Genomic DNA, 14214 nt, shown 5'->3' with positions numbered 1-14214 from the left:
TTTCTTTTGAAATGACGATATTTTAAATTTCGAATATCATCCTTAAAACGGCAATGACAAGTAACGGGCCAGGGCCCGAATTGGGTGGCGTTTACCTCCCTTTATTTTGGAATTCCGCGCCGGAAACGCATAGTCTGCTTACTGCTGTGTACTTTTCCTTGTTTTGTTAGCTAATTTGGCTAGCAGATGTCGCCAGGTCGAATTTATTTTCTCAAGAATATGTGCGGTAAGATGTTTTCTTATTATGACTATTATCTTGGAAGAACATGTCACGGGTAGCACGTAGCTATTGCGCTAGCCTAAAATAATTGTGACGCCATTATGTGCGCTTTCAAAGCATCAGTGGTCAATTACCTGTACAACGCTAGCATTTGCTAAATGAAGCTTGCCTGGACATCGCCTGGTTATAGATTTGACCTATTCGTCATGTAGAAGTCAATCTTCCGGAAGCTGTGATCTTTATCACCAAACAATGGGGGAAAATGAGGGCTGCAGGATGTAGATTTTCTCGGAAGACTGCTTTGCGTGGACCGAGTCTTCGGCCGAGGCCCTCTAGTGCGGGAACCAATTGTGTCACCCGATTTATGCATTGCTTTTTATTTACTGCCTCGACAATCGACAATGATGTCAGCCCTTCGTGGGTTGATATCACCTCAAAGTTTCAACCCCCACGGTGCAAAACCACACCTTTTTACTTCCACAATATTTTGCTTTCCCTATTGTCACTCACGCAGGGGGGAAAATGCTGTTTATAAAGACGTACGTAAACACATAAATAGCGTCAATTGTCAAAAGGCTACTCTGTTGATGAGAGACACCCATAATGCTCACGAAAATAACTTGAAATTGAGGAATAATTACAACTCCCAAAAACAAAAATAACAAAGTGACCTATGCAATATTGTTTTTTTTTTTTTTTACCATCATTTTCATAACGTTTAATGTGATAATACAAGTTTGCAAGACAGTTAGCGTTTCCCTATTCAAGTTTGTTTTATTTGGTAATTTTTCTTTCCTCTGCGAATATCTCCATTATATGTATATATAGTTAATGGGATCAAAAATTGAGAATTTGATGTTTACATTTTAACTATTTCGTCTGACTGGCCGTTGGAGAGTGGGTGTGTTGGTGGATCTAGTCTTTATATTAAGACCTTGAGTGATCACCGGTGAATGGCTGTGAAGGAAGTACATTGTAGGCTGGTACAGTATTTGCATAATAAGGTGTCATGTGATGTAACCGTCATCGATTAAAAAAAATCAAATCATCAGAGCTACTTCCTCATCATCTTCTTATGCATGAAACCAACTGGGAAAATAGAATTCAATTCAAGGTCACCTTGAAATATTGATGATCAGGAATTCTTTTTAGTGTGTGTTCGTTAAAGGAGCTACAAATACTTTCTTGGGGTGTGTGATAATTTAACGTTGCTAGTGGTTCCCAGGATTAAGCTTTTTTTTTTTCCTTGTGTGGAATTTCAGCATAAAAGAACTCTAACGCCACTCCCAAACAAGAGGAGAATGGCTCATCAAGGCCTTCCACTTCAGTTGTCTCAGCGGGCAGAGGATCTGGAGAATTGCAGTGACTCCGACTGGGACTCTGGTGTTGGTGATGACGCCGAGAGTTGCCATGGAAGCCCCGAGACTCAAGAGGACAACCATAAAGATGCCACAGAAGACACTAGTGGTGCAGGAGCGCACTTTACTGTTTTTGTCGCCTTTCAAGGGAGTATGGAAGATGAAGACTTTACTCATAAACTCGACAATGTTCTCTGCGGTATACCGAACATGCTTAATATGGGTTAGTACAGGTGTTTCTTTTAATACCTTAAAATGGTTAACTCCTGCATGTAGAATTGGTATATTTTGATTTATAGCAAATTCAGTTATAAAGCAAAGCAAACACTATGTTGACTGTTTTCTTTTCTTATGCCATTTCAAACAGAAGTCAAAACTTGATTGTAACATGACATTTCAAGTTTTATTCTACTCTCTTATAGAAACAAACATGCTTCAGCCGCAAAATGTAGAGCCGTGGAACAGTGTGCGTGTGACCTTCAACATTCCGCGGGATGCTGCTGAACGACTCAGGCTACTGGCTCAGAACAATCAACAGCAGCTACGAGACCTTGGAATTCTTTCAGTGCAAATCGAAGGTGGATACACACAAATTATTACATTACCATTGTAGGGACTGGATTCCCATAAACGTAGAATTGCTATACAAATTGTAAATATAGAATATTATGATGTGCAAGTACCAACTCTTCAAAGCTATTTTTCTACTCAATTATGTTGCCAATGGATCTAATTGGTTTGTCAATTGTTATTTATATGCACAGCACTTTTATAATATTAATTTTAAACACTTTTATATTGTGTGTCTTATGCCGTGATCTTGTACATTTACACTTAATACTTTGTTTTATGCTGAACAATTTGTTTTACATTTATATCCTTTATTTTATACTTGAAATACTTCACTTGACTCCCTGCACAAAGGAGATGGGACAATCTCATTGTATCTTCTGTTACAGTGACAATTAAAGCTTTTCTGATTCTGATTTATATGGGCAATTCAAGACATCAAAACCTCTTAAAAATTGTTTTAAATGTTACCTCTATTGTTTAGGCGAGGGGGCCATCAATGTTGCAGGGGGACCAAATCGAGGACAAGAAGTCAGGGTTAATGGACCAATTGGAGCTCCTGGCCAGATGAGAATGGATGTGGGTTATCCAGGTCAGCCTGGTCCAGGTATTTGCTGCTACATTACAAGAATTGTTTGTTTTAACTTCTCATATATCACATTACCCTCTTTCAAAAAGATAAAAACAAAATTTAATTTGAGTTCTTCAAGCTAAATGTCACATTAATACTAGAAAATCCCTTGTTTTTCACGATAGATAAAATAATATAATATAATAGACATAAACAAAGATAAAACTTCCACATGGACATGGAGACTTTTCTACTCCGCTGCTAATTGAATCTACCTTTTCCCCAATAAGGAGTGAGGATGGCAAATCCGTCAATGGTGCCCTCAGGCTCAGCCATGGCAGGCCAAGCGCTGGTGCCAGGCAATAGTGGACAGATGCACCCACGTGTTGCAAGACCATCTCCACAGACAGGTTCATACGTCTTACATACTGTAAATCGGCACCAAATGAAAACAACTGAAAAGTTCTTGAATTATATTTTATAGTGCACATTTTATGAAAAGATCAGAAATTTGCAAAAAGTATTCATGTTCTTTTCCCCCCCCCATTCATTTATTCATTTTCTCAAGATGTCATGGATCCAATGATGGCAGGTCTGTCAGTTCAGCAGCAACAGCAACTTCAACATCAACAGGCTGGTCCCCATGGGCCAATTCCTCCCCAGACTGCCCATCATCTGCAGGCTTTGCAGGCCGGTAGACCAATCAACCCTGTCGCTTTACAGCAGCTTCAGCATCATCACCAACAGCAACACGCCCAACAGCAAGCCCAGCTCTCCCAGCTTGGACCCAGACCCCCATTCAATCCACCAAGCCAGATGGCAATGCCTGCTGGCTGGACCCCCTCTGGAGTCCTCCAGACACCAGCTGCACAAGGAGGCCATGCCTGGAGGAAACCTCCACCTCAAGGGCAAATGGTTCAACGCCCTCCTTCCCTTGCTACCATTCAGACACCCAGTCATCCGCCACCGCCTTATCCATTTGGTAGCCAGCAGGCAGGTCAGGTGTTCAATGCAATGGGACAAGGACAGTTGCAGCAGCAACAGACAGGAATGGGTCAGTTTGCAGCACCTCAGCCAAAAGGGCCACAGGTCGGCCCTAGTGGTGTAGTGGGGCCACCTAGACCTCCTCCACCGATCCCACAGACAACTGGCCCTCAGGGAAACCTTACTGCCAAGTCCCCAGGTTCCTCATCATCTCCTTTTCAGCAGGGTTCACCTGGAACTCCCCCTGTGATGGCTCAAAGACCTACAACTCCACAGGGTTTTCCACAGGGTGTTGGCTCTCCGGGAAGAGCAGCACTCGGCCAACAAGGTAACATTCAACAAGGATTCATGGGAATGCCCCAACACGGACAACCTGGGACACAAGTTCATCCAGGTCGGTAACTCTTTTTTTTTATGGGTATAATTCCATGTATACAAATTCTGTATTTATTGCATTGCTTTGTAAAGCATGAGATGATAGAGTCAAACCTCCACCACAGGGATGTCAAAGCGGACAATGGGCTTTCCAACCCCAAACTTTCCTCAAGGTCAGGTGGGCACTACAACACCAGGAGGCCCTGGTGGAGGATCTAGTCAGCAGCTACAAAGTGGCCAGACAATGACCCACACAGGTATAATGCTCTCAAGCAGCTAACTCGAATAATACCAAAGGTTTGAGTCTGTATGACAACAGGTGATAATATATACTAAATAATATAATTTATTAATTTTTTGTACTGCTTATCCCCACAAGGGTCACCTGTGTGCTGGTGCCTATCCCAGCCAACTGGGGCCAGTAGGTGAATTGTATATTTAATATTGATATGAATTGTATCATAGCAAAAATATTATGAATGATCAGTGGTTTGGGATTTTGGCCTTGGTTTTGTCATATCCGGTTTTTGTTTTGTTTTGTAGAGGCAGTGTGCTAACTGCTGGTTAACTTCATCTATGTAAACTGCATATTTTCCTTCTTTGTTTGCATCAGGAGTGCAGCAGTCATCTACCACACCAAATTCAATCCATGCTCAACCCAATGTTCTGGGTGTACAAAGTGGCATGCCAAGCCAGTCCCCTAGCACATCTACTGGGCCTAGCATGCCCCATCAGCAGCAACAGCAGCAGCAGCAGCAGCAGCCGAGCCTTCAGACCCCAATGATGGGCCTCCAGCATCAGGCCCAACCCGTGTCCTCCTCCCCCAGCCAGATGGTTCAAGGCCAGGGTGGAGGTCAGACTGTCCTCTCAAGGCCCCTCAGTCAAGGGCAGAGAGGAGGGATGACCCCACCCAAGCAAATGATGCCTCAGCAAGGCCAGGGGGTGATCCATGGGCAGGGTCAGATGGTTGGAGGTCAAGGGCATCAGGCAATGCTCCTGCAGCAGCAACAACAACAACAGCAGCAGCAGCAGCAGCAGCAACAGCAGCAAAATTCAATGATGGAACAGATGGTTGTAAACCAACTCCAAGGCAACAAACAGCCGTTTGGAGGAAAAATTCCTCCTGGTATCATGCCTGGCCAGATGATGCGTGGGCCCTCACCAAACGTTCCAGGTAACATGGCGCAGTTCCAGGGCCAGGTTGGTCTCCAGCAAATGACACCACAACAGCAGCAACAAATGGCTCATCTTCAACAACAACAACAGCTACAACAGCAACTTCAACAGCAACAACAGCTTCAGCAGCAGCAGCAACAACAACAACAGCACCACCAGCAGATGAATCAGCAGCAGCCTCAACAGGTTCCGCTTGCTAGCAATCCCAATCAAAACATGGGTATGCATGGGCAGCAGTTGAGACTCCCTGCTGGTCACCCACTTATTCAACAACAGTTGCAACAGCAGCAATTACAGCAGCAGCAGAAACAGCAGCAGCAAGTTATGTTGCAACAACAGCAGCAGCAACAGCAACAACAACAACAGCAACAGACAGTTCAACCACACCCACATCAATTGGGAGACTCCAATAGTGGGACGGGAGATTTGGGGGTCCAACAGATGGTCCCTGAGATGCAGGTACAGCATGCACAAGGAATTATGGGGGGGCCTCAGCACATGCAAATGGGAAATGGACACTTTGCAGGTCACGGCATGAACTTTAATTCCCAATTCCAGACTCAGGTTCCAATGGGGGGACCATGTGCACAGGCAGGTGGGTTCCCTGTCAGTAAAGATGTAACATTGACAAGCCCCTTGCTGGTAAATCTGCTGCAGAGTGATATCTCAGCCAGCCAGTTTGGACCAGGAGGAAAGCAAGCAGGTGGGGGCAATCAAGTCAAACCGAAAAAGAAGAAACCCCCGCGAAAGAAGAAACCAAAAGATGGAGAAGGGCCCCAGCAAGTTGAGGGACCTGGGTAAACAATTTTACTTGAAACAAAAAAAGTGTTCAAAACCAGTTGGCTTGTATTACAAAATTCTCATGCAATGTATTCATTTATTGTTATGTTTTAGTGGTCTGGATGGGACTGCTACTATGGAGGATTCTGAACTGCAGAACTTTGGTGGCGAACAGAGTTTAGGCCTCGATAACCCGGGCCCAAAGCTTGCCGACTTTACCAATAGACCTGCAGGTATTTAGACAATATTTTTTTGTTTAAACATGACTTTTTTCAAGTGATTGAATTAAGCAAATAATAGTTATTTGTCGCTAAACTCAGTTATGCTTTTCATTATGTAGCCTGTGATTTTAAATGTCTAATTTTGTCTAGTTGAAGCAACATTCTGAGTTTTTACAAATGGAAACATGTTCCTTTTTGGTATCTGCCGGCCCCTAGTATTCTCAGGTCAACCTGGTGATCAAAGGATACTGCAGCAAGTACCAATGCAGTTCATGCAGCAACAGCAGCAGCAACAGGTGCAGCAGCAGGTGCAACAACAGCAGCAGCAACAACAACAACAAATTCAGCACATGCAACAGCAGCAGCAAATTCAGCAACAACAACAACAACAACAAATGCAGCAGCAATTACAACAACAGCAAATGCAACAACAGCACATGCAACAACAGATGCAACAGTTGCAGATGCAAGGTCTCCAGAATCCTCAAGTACAACAGGGCATGACAGGCCCGCAGACCCCAGGTCAAGGCCAATCGCAAGTCCCCCATCAACTCCAGCAACAGCAGGGTCAGCAGCAACATCTACAACATCAGGTCATTTTATTATAGTACTTTATAGTATTTTTCAATATAAAATGATTATTCAATTAAATAATCATGCTTAATTTCAACCTAAAACTACAGCAACAGCAGCAGATGTTGATGATGCTTAAGATGCAGCAAGAGCAGAAAAATCGCATGTCCGTCACTCCAGGAGGTCAAGTTCCTCCTCGTGTCGTTGGCAATCAACCTGACGCCCAGAGGCTGCCAGTCTCTCAGCAAGGGAACATGCCAGTGATGATCAGTCTTCAAGGACATGCAAGTTTGGCACATCCACCTGACAAAACTAGAGGGATGCCACTGATCATAAACCCTCAGGTAAGGTCAAATGGCAAGTTTACAGGAACTTATATAAGGAACGACATAACAAAAAACACTTTGTCCTGCCATATTTAAAAATGTTTAAATTTTTAGAGCTAATTCAATTAAAGGTGACCTTGCACAGAATTGCAATTTTTTCCTTCACAAGAAAGATCAAAGTGTGACTTGGTTGATTTTTATAATCTGCTGTTTATAATTTGATTGCAATTGCACACTAAAAAGCAGATTCAAAATTAATGATATTTATGTCACACTCAGCTTTATGAAGCAATTACTTACCCACTTTGTGCTAAACCAGGGCGACTCAGGATGAAGAACAATGGCCAGTAAAAAATGTAAAAGAAAATGTAAACATAAAATATTGTAATTTGATCCAATCATCCACACAGGAAGGGGAATCGAGATATTTCCAGCAGAGAGCAAAATAGTAACTACTGACCAGCTAAAATAAATGAGAAGAAAAAAAATACTGATTCTGTCAACTCTGCTGTCTCTTGCCTTTTAGCTTGCAAGTGCTGCAAGGCGAATGTCACTTCCTGATTCAGGACAAGGTCCCCAAGGGTCTGGATCTGATGAGACCGCTTCTGGGATTCACCCAAAGCAGGACAGGCCAAGTGGTGCAGAAATGAGCATGCAGCCTGGGAATGGCACCCAACAGATGATGGCCAATCAGAGTTCCACGACACATTTGATGAAACAAGGCCCTGGTCCATCTTCAGTGGCCCAGCACACTGGCGCCAGCCCCCAACAACAGTTGCCAACTCAACCTCAACAAGGAGGACCCATGCCTGGCATTCATTTTCCAAACGTCCCCACCACTTCACAGAGTTCCAGACCAAAAACGCCCAACAGAGCCAGCCCCAGGCCATACCATCACCCGCTAACCCCGACTAATCGTCCGCCCAGCACTGAACCCTCTGAAATCAACCTTTCACCAGAAAGGCTCAATGCTTCTATTGCAGGGCTATTTCCACCTAAAATCAACATTCCTCTGCCCCCCAGGCAGGCGAACTTAAACAGAGGATTTGACCAACAGGGCCTTAACCCTACAACTTTAAAAGCCATTGGGCAGGCGCCTCCAAACTTAACTTTACCTGGGAACAACAACAATGGAAATGGTGGAAGTAACACCAGCAACAGTCAACAATCTTTCACGACTGGTCCAGGAGGTGGAGGCAATAAACTGGACAAGCAGTCTGGAGGACAAAATAAAAGGGTAAGCCCAAGCAATAGTCGTCGGTCAAGCCCAGCTTCAAGTCGCAAATCAACCACACCAAGTCCTGGAAGACAAAAAGGAACAAAACTAACCATCACCAACCCTTCCCAACCTCAACAGATTGTCAGTGCTCAAGGTCAAACTATGATGCTAAGCCCCACAGCAGTAGCATCAAATCCAGTACCTCTAGGACCACAAACAGGTGGCAGTGCGGAGACACAACAGCCCCAAATTCCTTTCCCTGCTTTACAAGGTAATGCTGAGGGCAACAGAGAAGGCCAGGTAATGACGGCAGCAGAGCAACATCAAACAGCTCAGCCACAAACGCATGCTCAGGCTTTGCGGGAATTACCCGCTCCACGTAATACAAGTCCTCGTCTCCCCGCTCCTCCTCAGCCGAAACCTGACTTAGATTTGCAAACCACGACAGTCGATAGGCAGCCAACACAGAAAGCAGCACCACACGACTCTGGGGGGTCAGTTGCTGTCAGGGCTCCTCCCACTTCCCTTAACCAGCTCCTGGATGTTCCGAACAAGCCTCTTCGACCTGTGCATGGTAATATGGTTAAAGATGTCATGGGAAAAGAAAGCCCCAAGTCGACTATAGATCAAGAGAGACAACATCACTTAAATGCTCAGAATACAGAGGTGCCAGCCCATGTTGCTACGCCTGCCACTACTACTGAATCAGAAGCGAAACCCAAGCCTACTGTTTCAACATCTATCAGCAGTCAGAGCACTCATCTAAACATGACCTTTAATACCACTCCCAACAATAGCCAAAACCCTTTAACCTCACCTACTATCAGTTCCAGTCCAAGTACAACTCATGCCCTTTGTTCTGCTTTCACGACTGCCGTTGTCCAGAGTGCAAGCCCTAGCGTAGTTACTTCGACTCAGGGTAGTCATTCTTTAGCTGTTAGTAGCAGTACTAATAATACCACCTGTAGTATGAGCCAAGCCAATGTGACACTCAAATCTGGCATGGGCCCAAAACCAATTACTAGTGTACACTCAGTCATACAGATTCCTGCTTCGTCTAGTTCAATTTCTCCCAACCAGATCACAGTATTTGTCACACCTAACCCAGTGACAACTGGACCCACATCTCAAGTTCCTGCTTCTATGGTATCCACAATGGTAAATGTCCCAAACAAGAATATTCGGACACAGGATACCCGGCATCAGACACCAATCACTCGACCACCTCAGTTTATCACCACCACTCCTGTTTTTATCAATCCGATTTTTCAGGTCCCAAATACAACGGTGTCGCCCAATACCACAGTAGTATCTCAGTCAGTCACTGTGATGGGACCTATCCAAGTCTCAACTAAAAACATACAGCTTTCAACTTCCGCGAGTCCTACCCAGTCCTCAGGAGTGAACATAAGCACATCTCAACTTGCTCGAAGCACTGTTGGACATCCTCAGACTGTAACTAGTGTGTCATGTTCCAAACCAATTGGTGTTAATTCAGCTCCTCAGCAAATCAACCAAGGCACTGTTAAAATAGAAACTAAAGTTGAAGCTAAGAATTCAAGTCCCCAGGTGATCCAGCCATCTCACTCAACTCCTTCAACATCCGCTTCCTTTCACCCTTCCATTGCGCCTCCACCTTGCTCAAGTCCTAGCAGTATGAACACACTTGTAACGGCCCCCATGTCCCCTGCTCCCACTGCTCAGTTAAAAAGTAAGCTGATGCAAGTCACTGTAGCTTGCTCTACAGCGGCTGATACCCAGATACCCGCTCAAACATCCAGTGCATCCGTTCCAACACGTGTCATCAATCCCTCTGCTTCCCCTGGTGTTCCAATTGAAGTAGCGGTAGCCCAGTCAACTGAAGCCAATCCAAACCCTACTACACCAGCAGCGTCCTCTCTTGTCACAGCTCCCGGTCAGATTGCTACTTCTAACCAGGCTCCATTGCTACGTACAGCTTCATTGTCAAGCTTCACCCAGGCTGCAACCTCTCATAATCCCATTTCCGGAGAAGTTAGTACTACCACTGCAGTCTCCTCCACAGCCTTGCTCTCTACAGTCAATCCAGTTCAGAATCCAGTAGCATCTGTGGTTCCAATCGTTGCCATGCCTTCACCGATCCAGGAGTCCATATCCACAAATGTATCTGTTGCTAACACCAGCAGAGTGACGCTTTCTCAGACTGGACCTGTGTCTTTTGAGCCTGCCATAACACAAGCAGTGGATCCCGCTGAAAATATTGAGACCATGTCAGGTAAACACAAGACTTGAAATATTGTACGAGATTCTATGTACCTCTACGCCCTGAAATTATAGCCCACAGTTTGCTCCACATAATTATAACTCTTATGTATATATGAATAGCCTGTGACTCTGTCTCCCCTTAGAATTTGTACAGCAAGATGCTTCACAAGAGCCGGCCGCTGGTGAGAAGATGAGTGAGTGTTTCATTTTACATATTCGTGCTCAAACAGATAATGGAATTTTGAGTGAACTCTTTGGAATTAGGTGTCACGTTTTTTTTTTTCCTTCCTGTTCTTTTTCAGCTGACGAGGTCTTGATAAGTCCTGATCAGGGGTAAGAGTCCTCATATGATTAATATCCCGGTTACTTTATGACTAGATAGCCATCTGATTACTGAGGGTTATAGGATTAACCGAAATAATCCTTAAGGTATTTATACGATCTAAATTGGCCTAAGGCTTGAATAAATGCTTAGGCATGTGATTGGCCAGGGGGTACATGGTGAAAATCAGTCAGCCTCATGGCCTCAACACTTGGTATGTACGATAACAAACGGTAATGAACGTACCAGGTTGAACTCGAAAACAGTGGATCGCCAAAGGAGTCGTACAACTCCGCTGACTTACATGGCCTCATCTCTTTTCTGGGGAATGTATTACTATGGTTTGGAAGTGAAGCCATGTTTGTTCAGCACAGTTGATAGTTTACAGCTGTTTTTCCACTTCTATCATAGATGGGCAAAGAAAAGAAAGACGCCCATCAACTTAGTTCCAAGGTATGTATTTGAACATGTATACGCTGCAAAAATAGAAGCAGTGGTCATGTTGACATAGTGGAGCTGTCGGGATGAAGATGGACAGTATTTGTGGTAGATGAGGAAAAACAGCAGAGTCCTGCGTGGTATTTTGTCTTCCTGAGGAGTGCGGAGATGAACTAAGCTCCTCTTTAATACGGCTGTCTTGTCCTTTTCTCTCTCGTTTGTTCTCGTATCTACCATTCCCAGGGTCGCTGTGGAGAAACCCAAAGGACCAAGTAGGCGCAGCTCCCGGGCAGACAAGGAGGTGGAGGAAGAGCCAGCAGCAGAAAGCAGTGTTAGGAAAAGATCGGCGAGACCTGGCACAACTACCGCTGCTGTGAAAGGTAATAAACACCCTAAAATACCATTATACATGAATCTCGACTGCTACATTACAATTAAACTACGTGGCATGTGTTATCTACATTTTAAAAGAAACTGGAGCCAGCCCCACCCAGGCCAAGCGAAGGAAGTCAAAATAGGAGCAAATGACTCTCTTGACCACTTAGGAACTATCCTGTTATGTTTGTTTTCTGCTGTGAATGACTTGATTTCAGTTCCTCTTTGCCATCGTTTTTTTTCTCCTAAGAAATCATGTACAGATTGTTTTAAAAATAATAATGTATTGTCATCCGGTAATGTGAGATTGTAGTTCAAAGGTGCATATAATTTGTTGTCTTTTTTGTTACATGCTGGATTTTAATCGTGTTTAGACTGATAATTAATTAAGCTTGTCATGTTTGCAAAATGATGTTGAAACGGAATAAATTTTTTTTACGCTATAGCCAATTTTCAGCTATTCAGCAAACTACATCAAAGCCAACTGGCGCACTTCTCCGTAGAGTGTATAGCGAGTGTGAAGTGATTGCTTCCTACCCCATCCTGACTGCGATTAAAATTAGGTGCTGTCCTTGATTTGTCAGTACCGTGTAGATCGACTTTTATTAAAAGCGGTCTGTCAGTCAGCAATGTCTGGAAAACTCGGCAATCCTGTAGATTTCGACACGCATACGCAAACTCCCAATGGGTACAGTGTCACAAGTGCAGTACACAGCACACTTAAAAAAATCTATAAACATTAAAAACGAATCAAGTCCTCAAAATTCTGCAAGGTAAGAGTATTTTAATGGAGCAAATCATTCACCTTAGTCTGCTGCAATAAACCCTGCCAGAGTTAATTATGCCGTCTTAAAGTGTAATGTGTGTTCATGACGAATTCACCTGTTTTACCAAAACATCTGCCCGTGAAGGTCTAATGAGTTGAAACGAAGGTAAATGTAGTACTTGAGAATTCAATGACACCTATAAAATGAAATAGAATCAAGTACATTTGTTCATTCATTTACTGTTGTACAAAAGGCCAAAGTGAACAGCGGCTGTTCTCCCTAACCATCATAGAGCGCTACCAAAAACATTTGCCAAGTCCCATGCAAAAACCTCCACACATTGGTTTCATAGTTCTGTTTCCTCCCAGTGCCATTGTCTGTTGATTTTACTTTTCCTCACGAGAGGTAATGACTAGGCGCAATATTGTTCAATGTTTTGATGAACAGAATCAACTTTCCGCAGCCAGGAAGCAGCTGGAGGCCACTAAGGCTGATCACTAGGCTTCCCAAAATGGGAAAAGACAAAAAAAAGAAACCCTCATTAAAAGATGCAGTGTATGAATGATTATATTTTTCATTATTTTATTTTTCATGTCCCCACTGGTGTTGTTCATGTGGACAACAAATTTAAAGTCCCACTTTTCTGTCATTTGTAATCTTGATAATCTTAAAACTTGGTAGCGATGACATTAGTACGGGCCAGCAACTATTCATCCTTGGAGCCTGATTTTTTTTCTCTCGATTATATAGTCCGTAATTGATTAACACTTGATTAAAGTACATACACTGTATCTCTCCATGTACTCTATCTACATGAACATTGTTCGTTGAACGTTTGTTTTGATTTATCATCACTGCATGGTGCGCAACATTTACTGAGCTGACAAAAGGGAAGGATAGTGCCTAAATGGGTTGGAGCAGGTAAACAAATCAACTGCTGAAGGAAAATCAACAGTAGATGCCTGCAATATTTCTCAGGGCAAGAGAGCATCCATTCACCAAACAACGCTCATTCCTCCATTTAGAAAATCGGCGTAGAGCTGCCTGTTTGGTGTTTGCAGGGTCAGGTGGTGCACACTCCCTAACTGATGGCCTACTGCTATTTATGGAGCATCTCCTCCTGTAGTACAATGGGAAAAAAGGAATGTTCTGTGTATTGCCCGGTCATCAGGCTTTCACCTTTCAGGGTGGTGCATGGGAAACTATGCTATGTAATGCAGATAAGCATATGTGAATTATGAAAAAGACACAGGTCAGGGCATGGAAAGGTATAACAAATTTCATGTTAGCAACTTCATAATTTTTTTCATTCATTCATTTCTCTTCCGTTTATCCTGCAGGGTGCTGTAGCCTATCAAAGCCAACTGTTGACAGTAGGCAGGTTGCCAGCCAATCGCAAGGTGCAATGAGACAAGAAGCCATTCTTCTTATTATAATTATTTTTGTAACTTGTAATTTTTTGAGAATTTGGTCAAAGTCAGGGCTTTTACTTAAGTATCTTTGGGGACTCAATTGATTTAAGTACTTTGTAAAACAATTTCATTACAAAGTAAAAAAAAGATAACATAAGAAAAGAGAATAAAAAGATACTAATTTTGAGTCTGCGTGCCAGTACAGATCGTATATCTGATTGTCTCTTATAACTGGATTGCCAGATTGAATGAATGTCCTTGCTCAGTGTAAGAAAAGATATCA

The 14214-nt window shown here is 43.4% G+C and overlaps 1 protein-coding gene across 3 annotated transcripts; it reads left to right on the top strand.

The window, feature by feature from the left end:
- Positions 1-126: 126 nt before the first annotated feature.
- On the top strand, positions 127-12197 carry ncoa6 (nuclear receptor coactivator 6). 3 transcript variants are annotated; one of them, XM_077608335.1, is made up of 18 exons: positions 127-226; positions 1483-1801; positions 2001-2156; positions 2633-2755; positions 3010-3129; positions 3288-4097; positions 4204-4335; positions 4692-5713; positions 5813-6051; positions 6149-6267; positions 6472-6848; positions 6939-7172; positions 7681-10627; positions 10761-10811; positions 10920-10950; positions 11351-11392; positions 11621-11757; positions 11849-12197. In XM_077608335.1, exons 2-18 carry the CDS (start codon positions 1522-1524, stop codon positions 11893-11895), a joined length of 6867 nt encoding a protein of 2288 aa, XP_077464461.1. In that variant the 5' UTR covers positions 127-226; positions 1483-1521; the 3' UTR covers positions 11896-12197. The 3 variants fall into 3 exon arrangements, with proteins under 3 accessions (XP_077464461.1, XP_077464459.1, XP_077464460.1); XM_077608333.1 differs by having other exon boundaries at positions 4692-6051; XM_077608334.1 differs by lacking the exon at positions 11351-11392 and having other exon boundaries at positions 4692-6051.
- The last annotated feature ends 2017 nt before the right edge of the window (positions 12198-14214 follow it).

This window comes from Stigmatopora argus, chromosome 1, assembly GCF_051989625.1.
Source record: "Stigmatopora argus isolate UIUO_Sarg chromosome 1, RoL_Sarg_1.0, whole genome shotgun sequence".
NCBI classification, from domain to species: Eukaryota; Metazoa; Chordata; class Actinopteri; order Syngnathiformes; family Syngnathidae; genus Stigmatopora; species Stigmatopora argus.
Note: the sequence above shows the minus strand (reverse complement) of the source record. Positions and strands in the feature narration are given on the sequence as shown.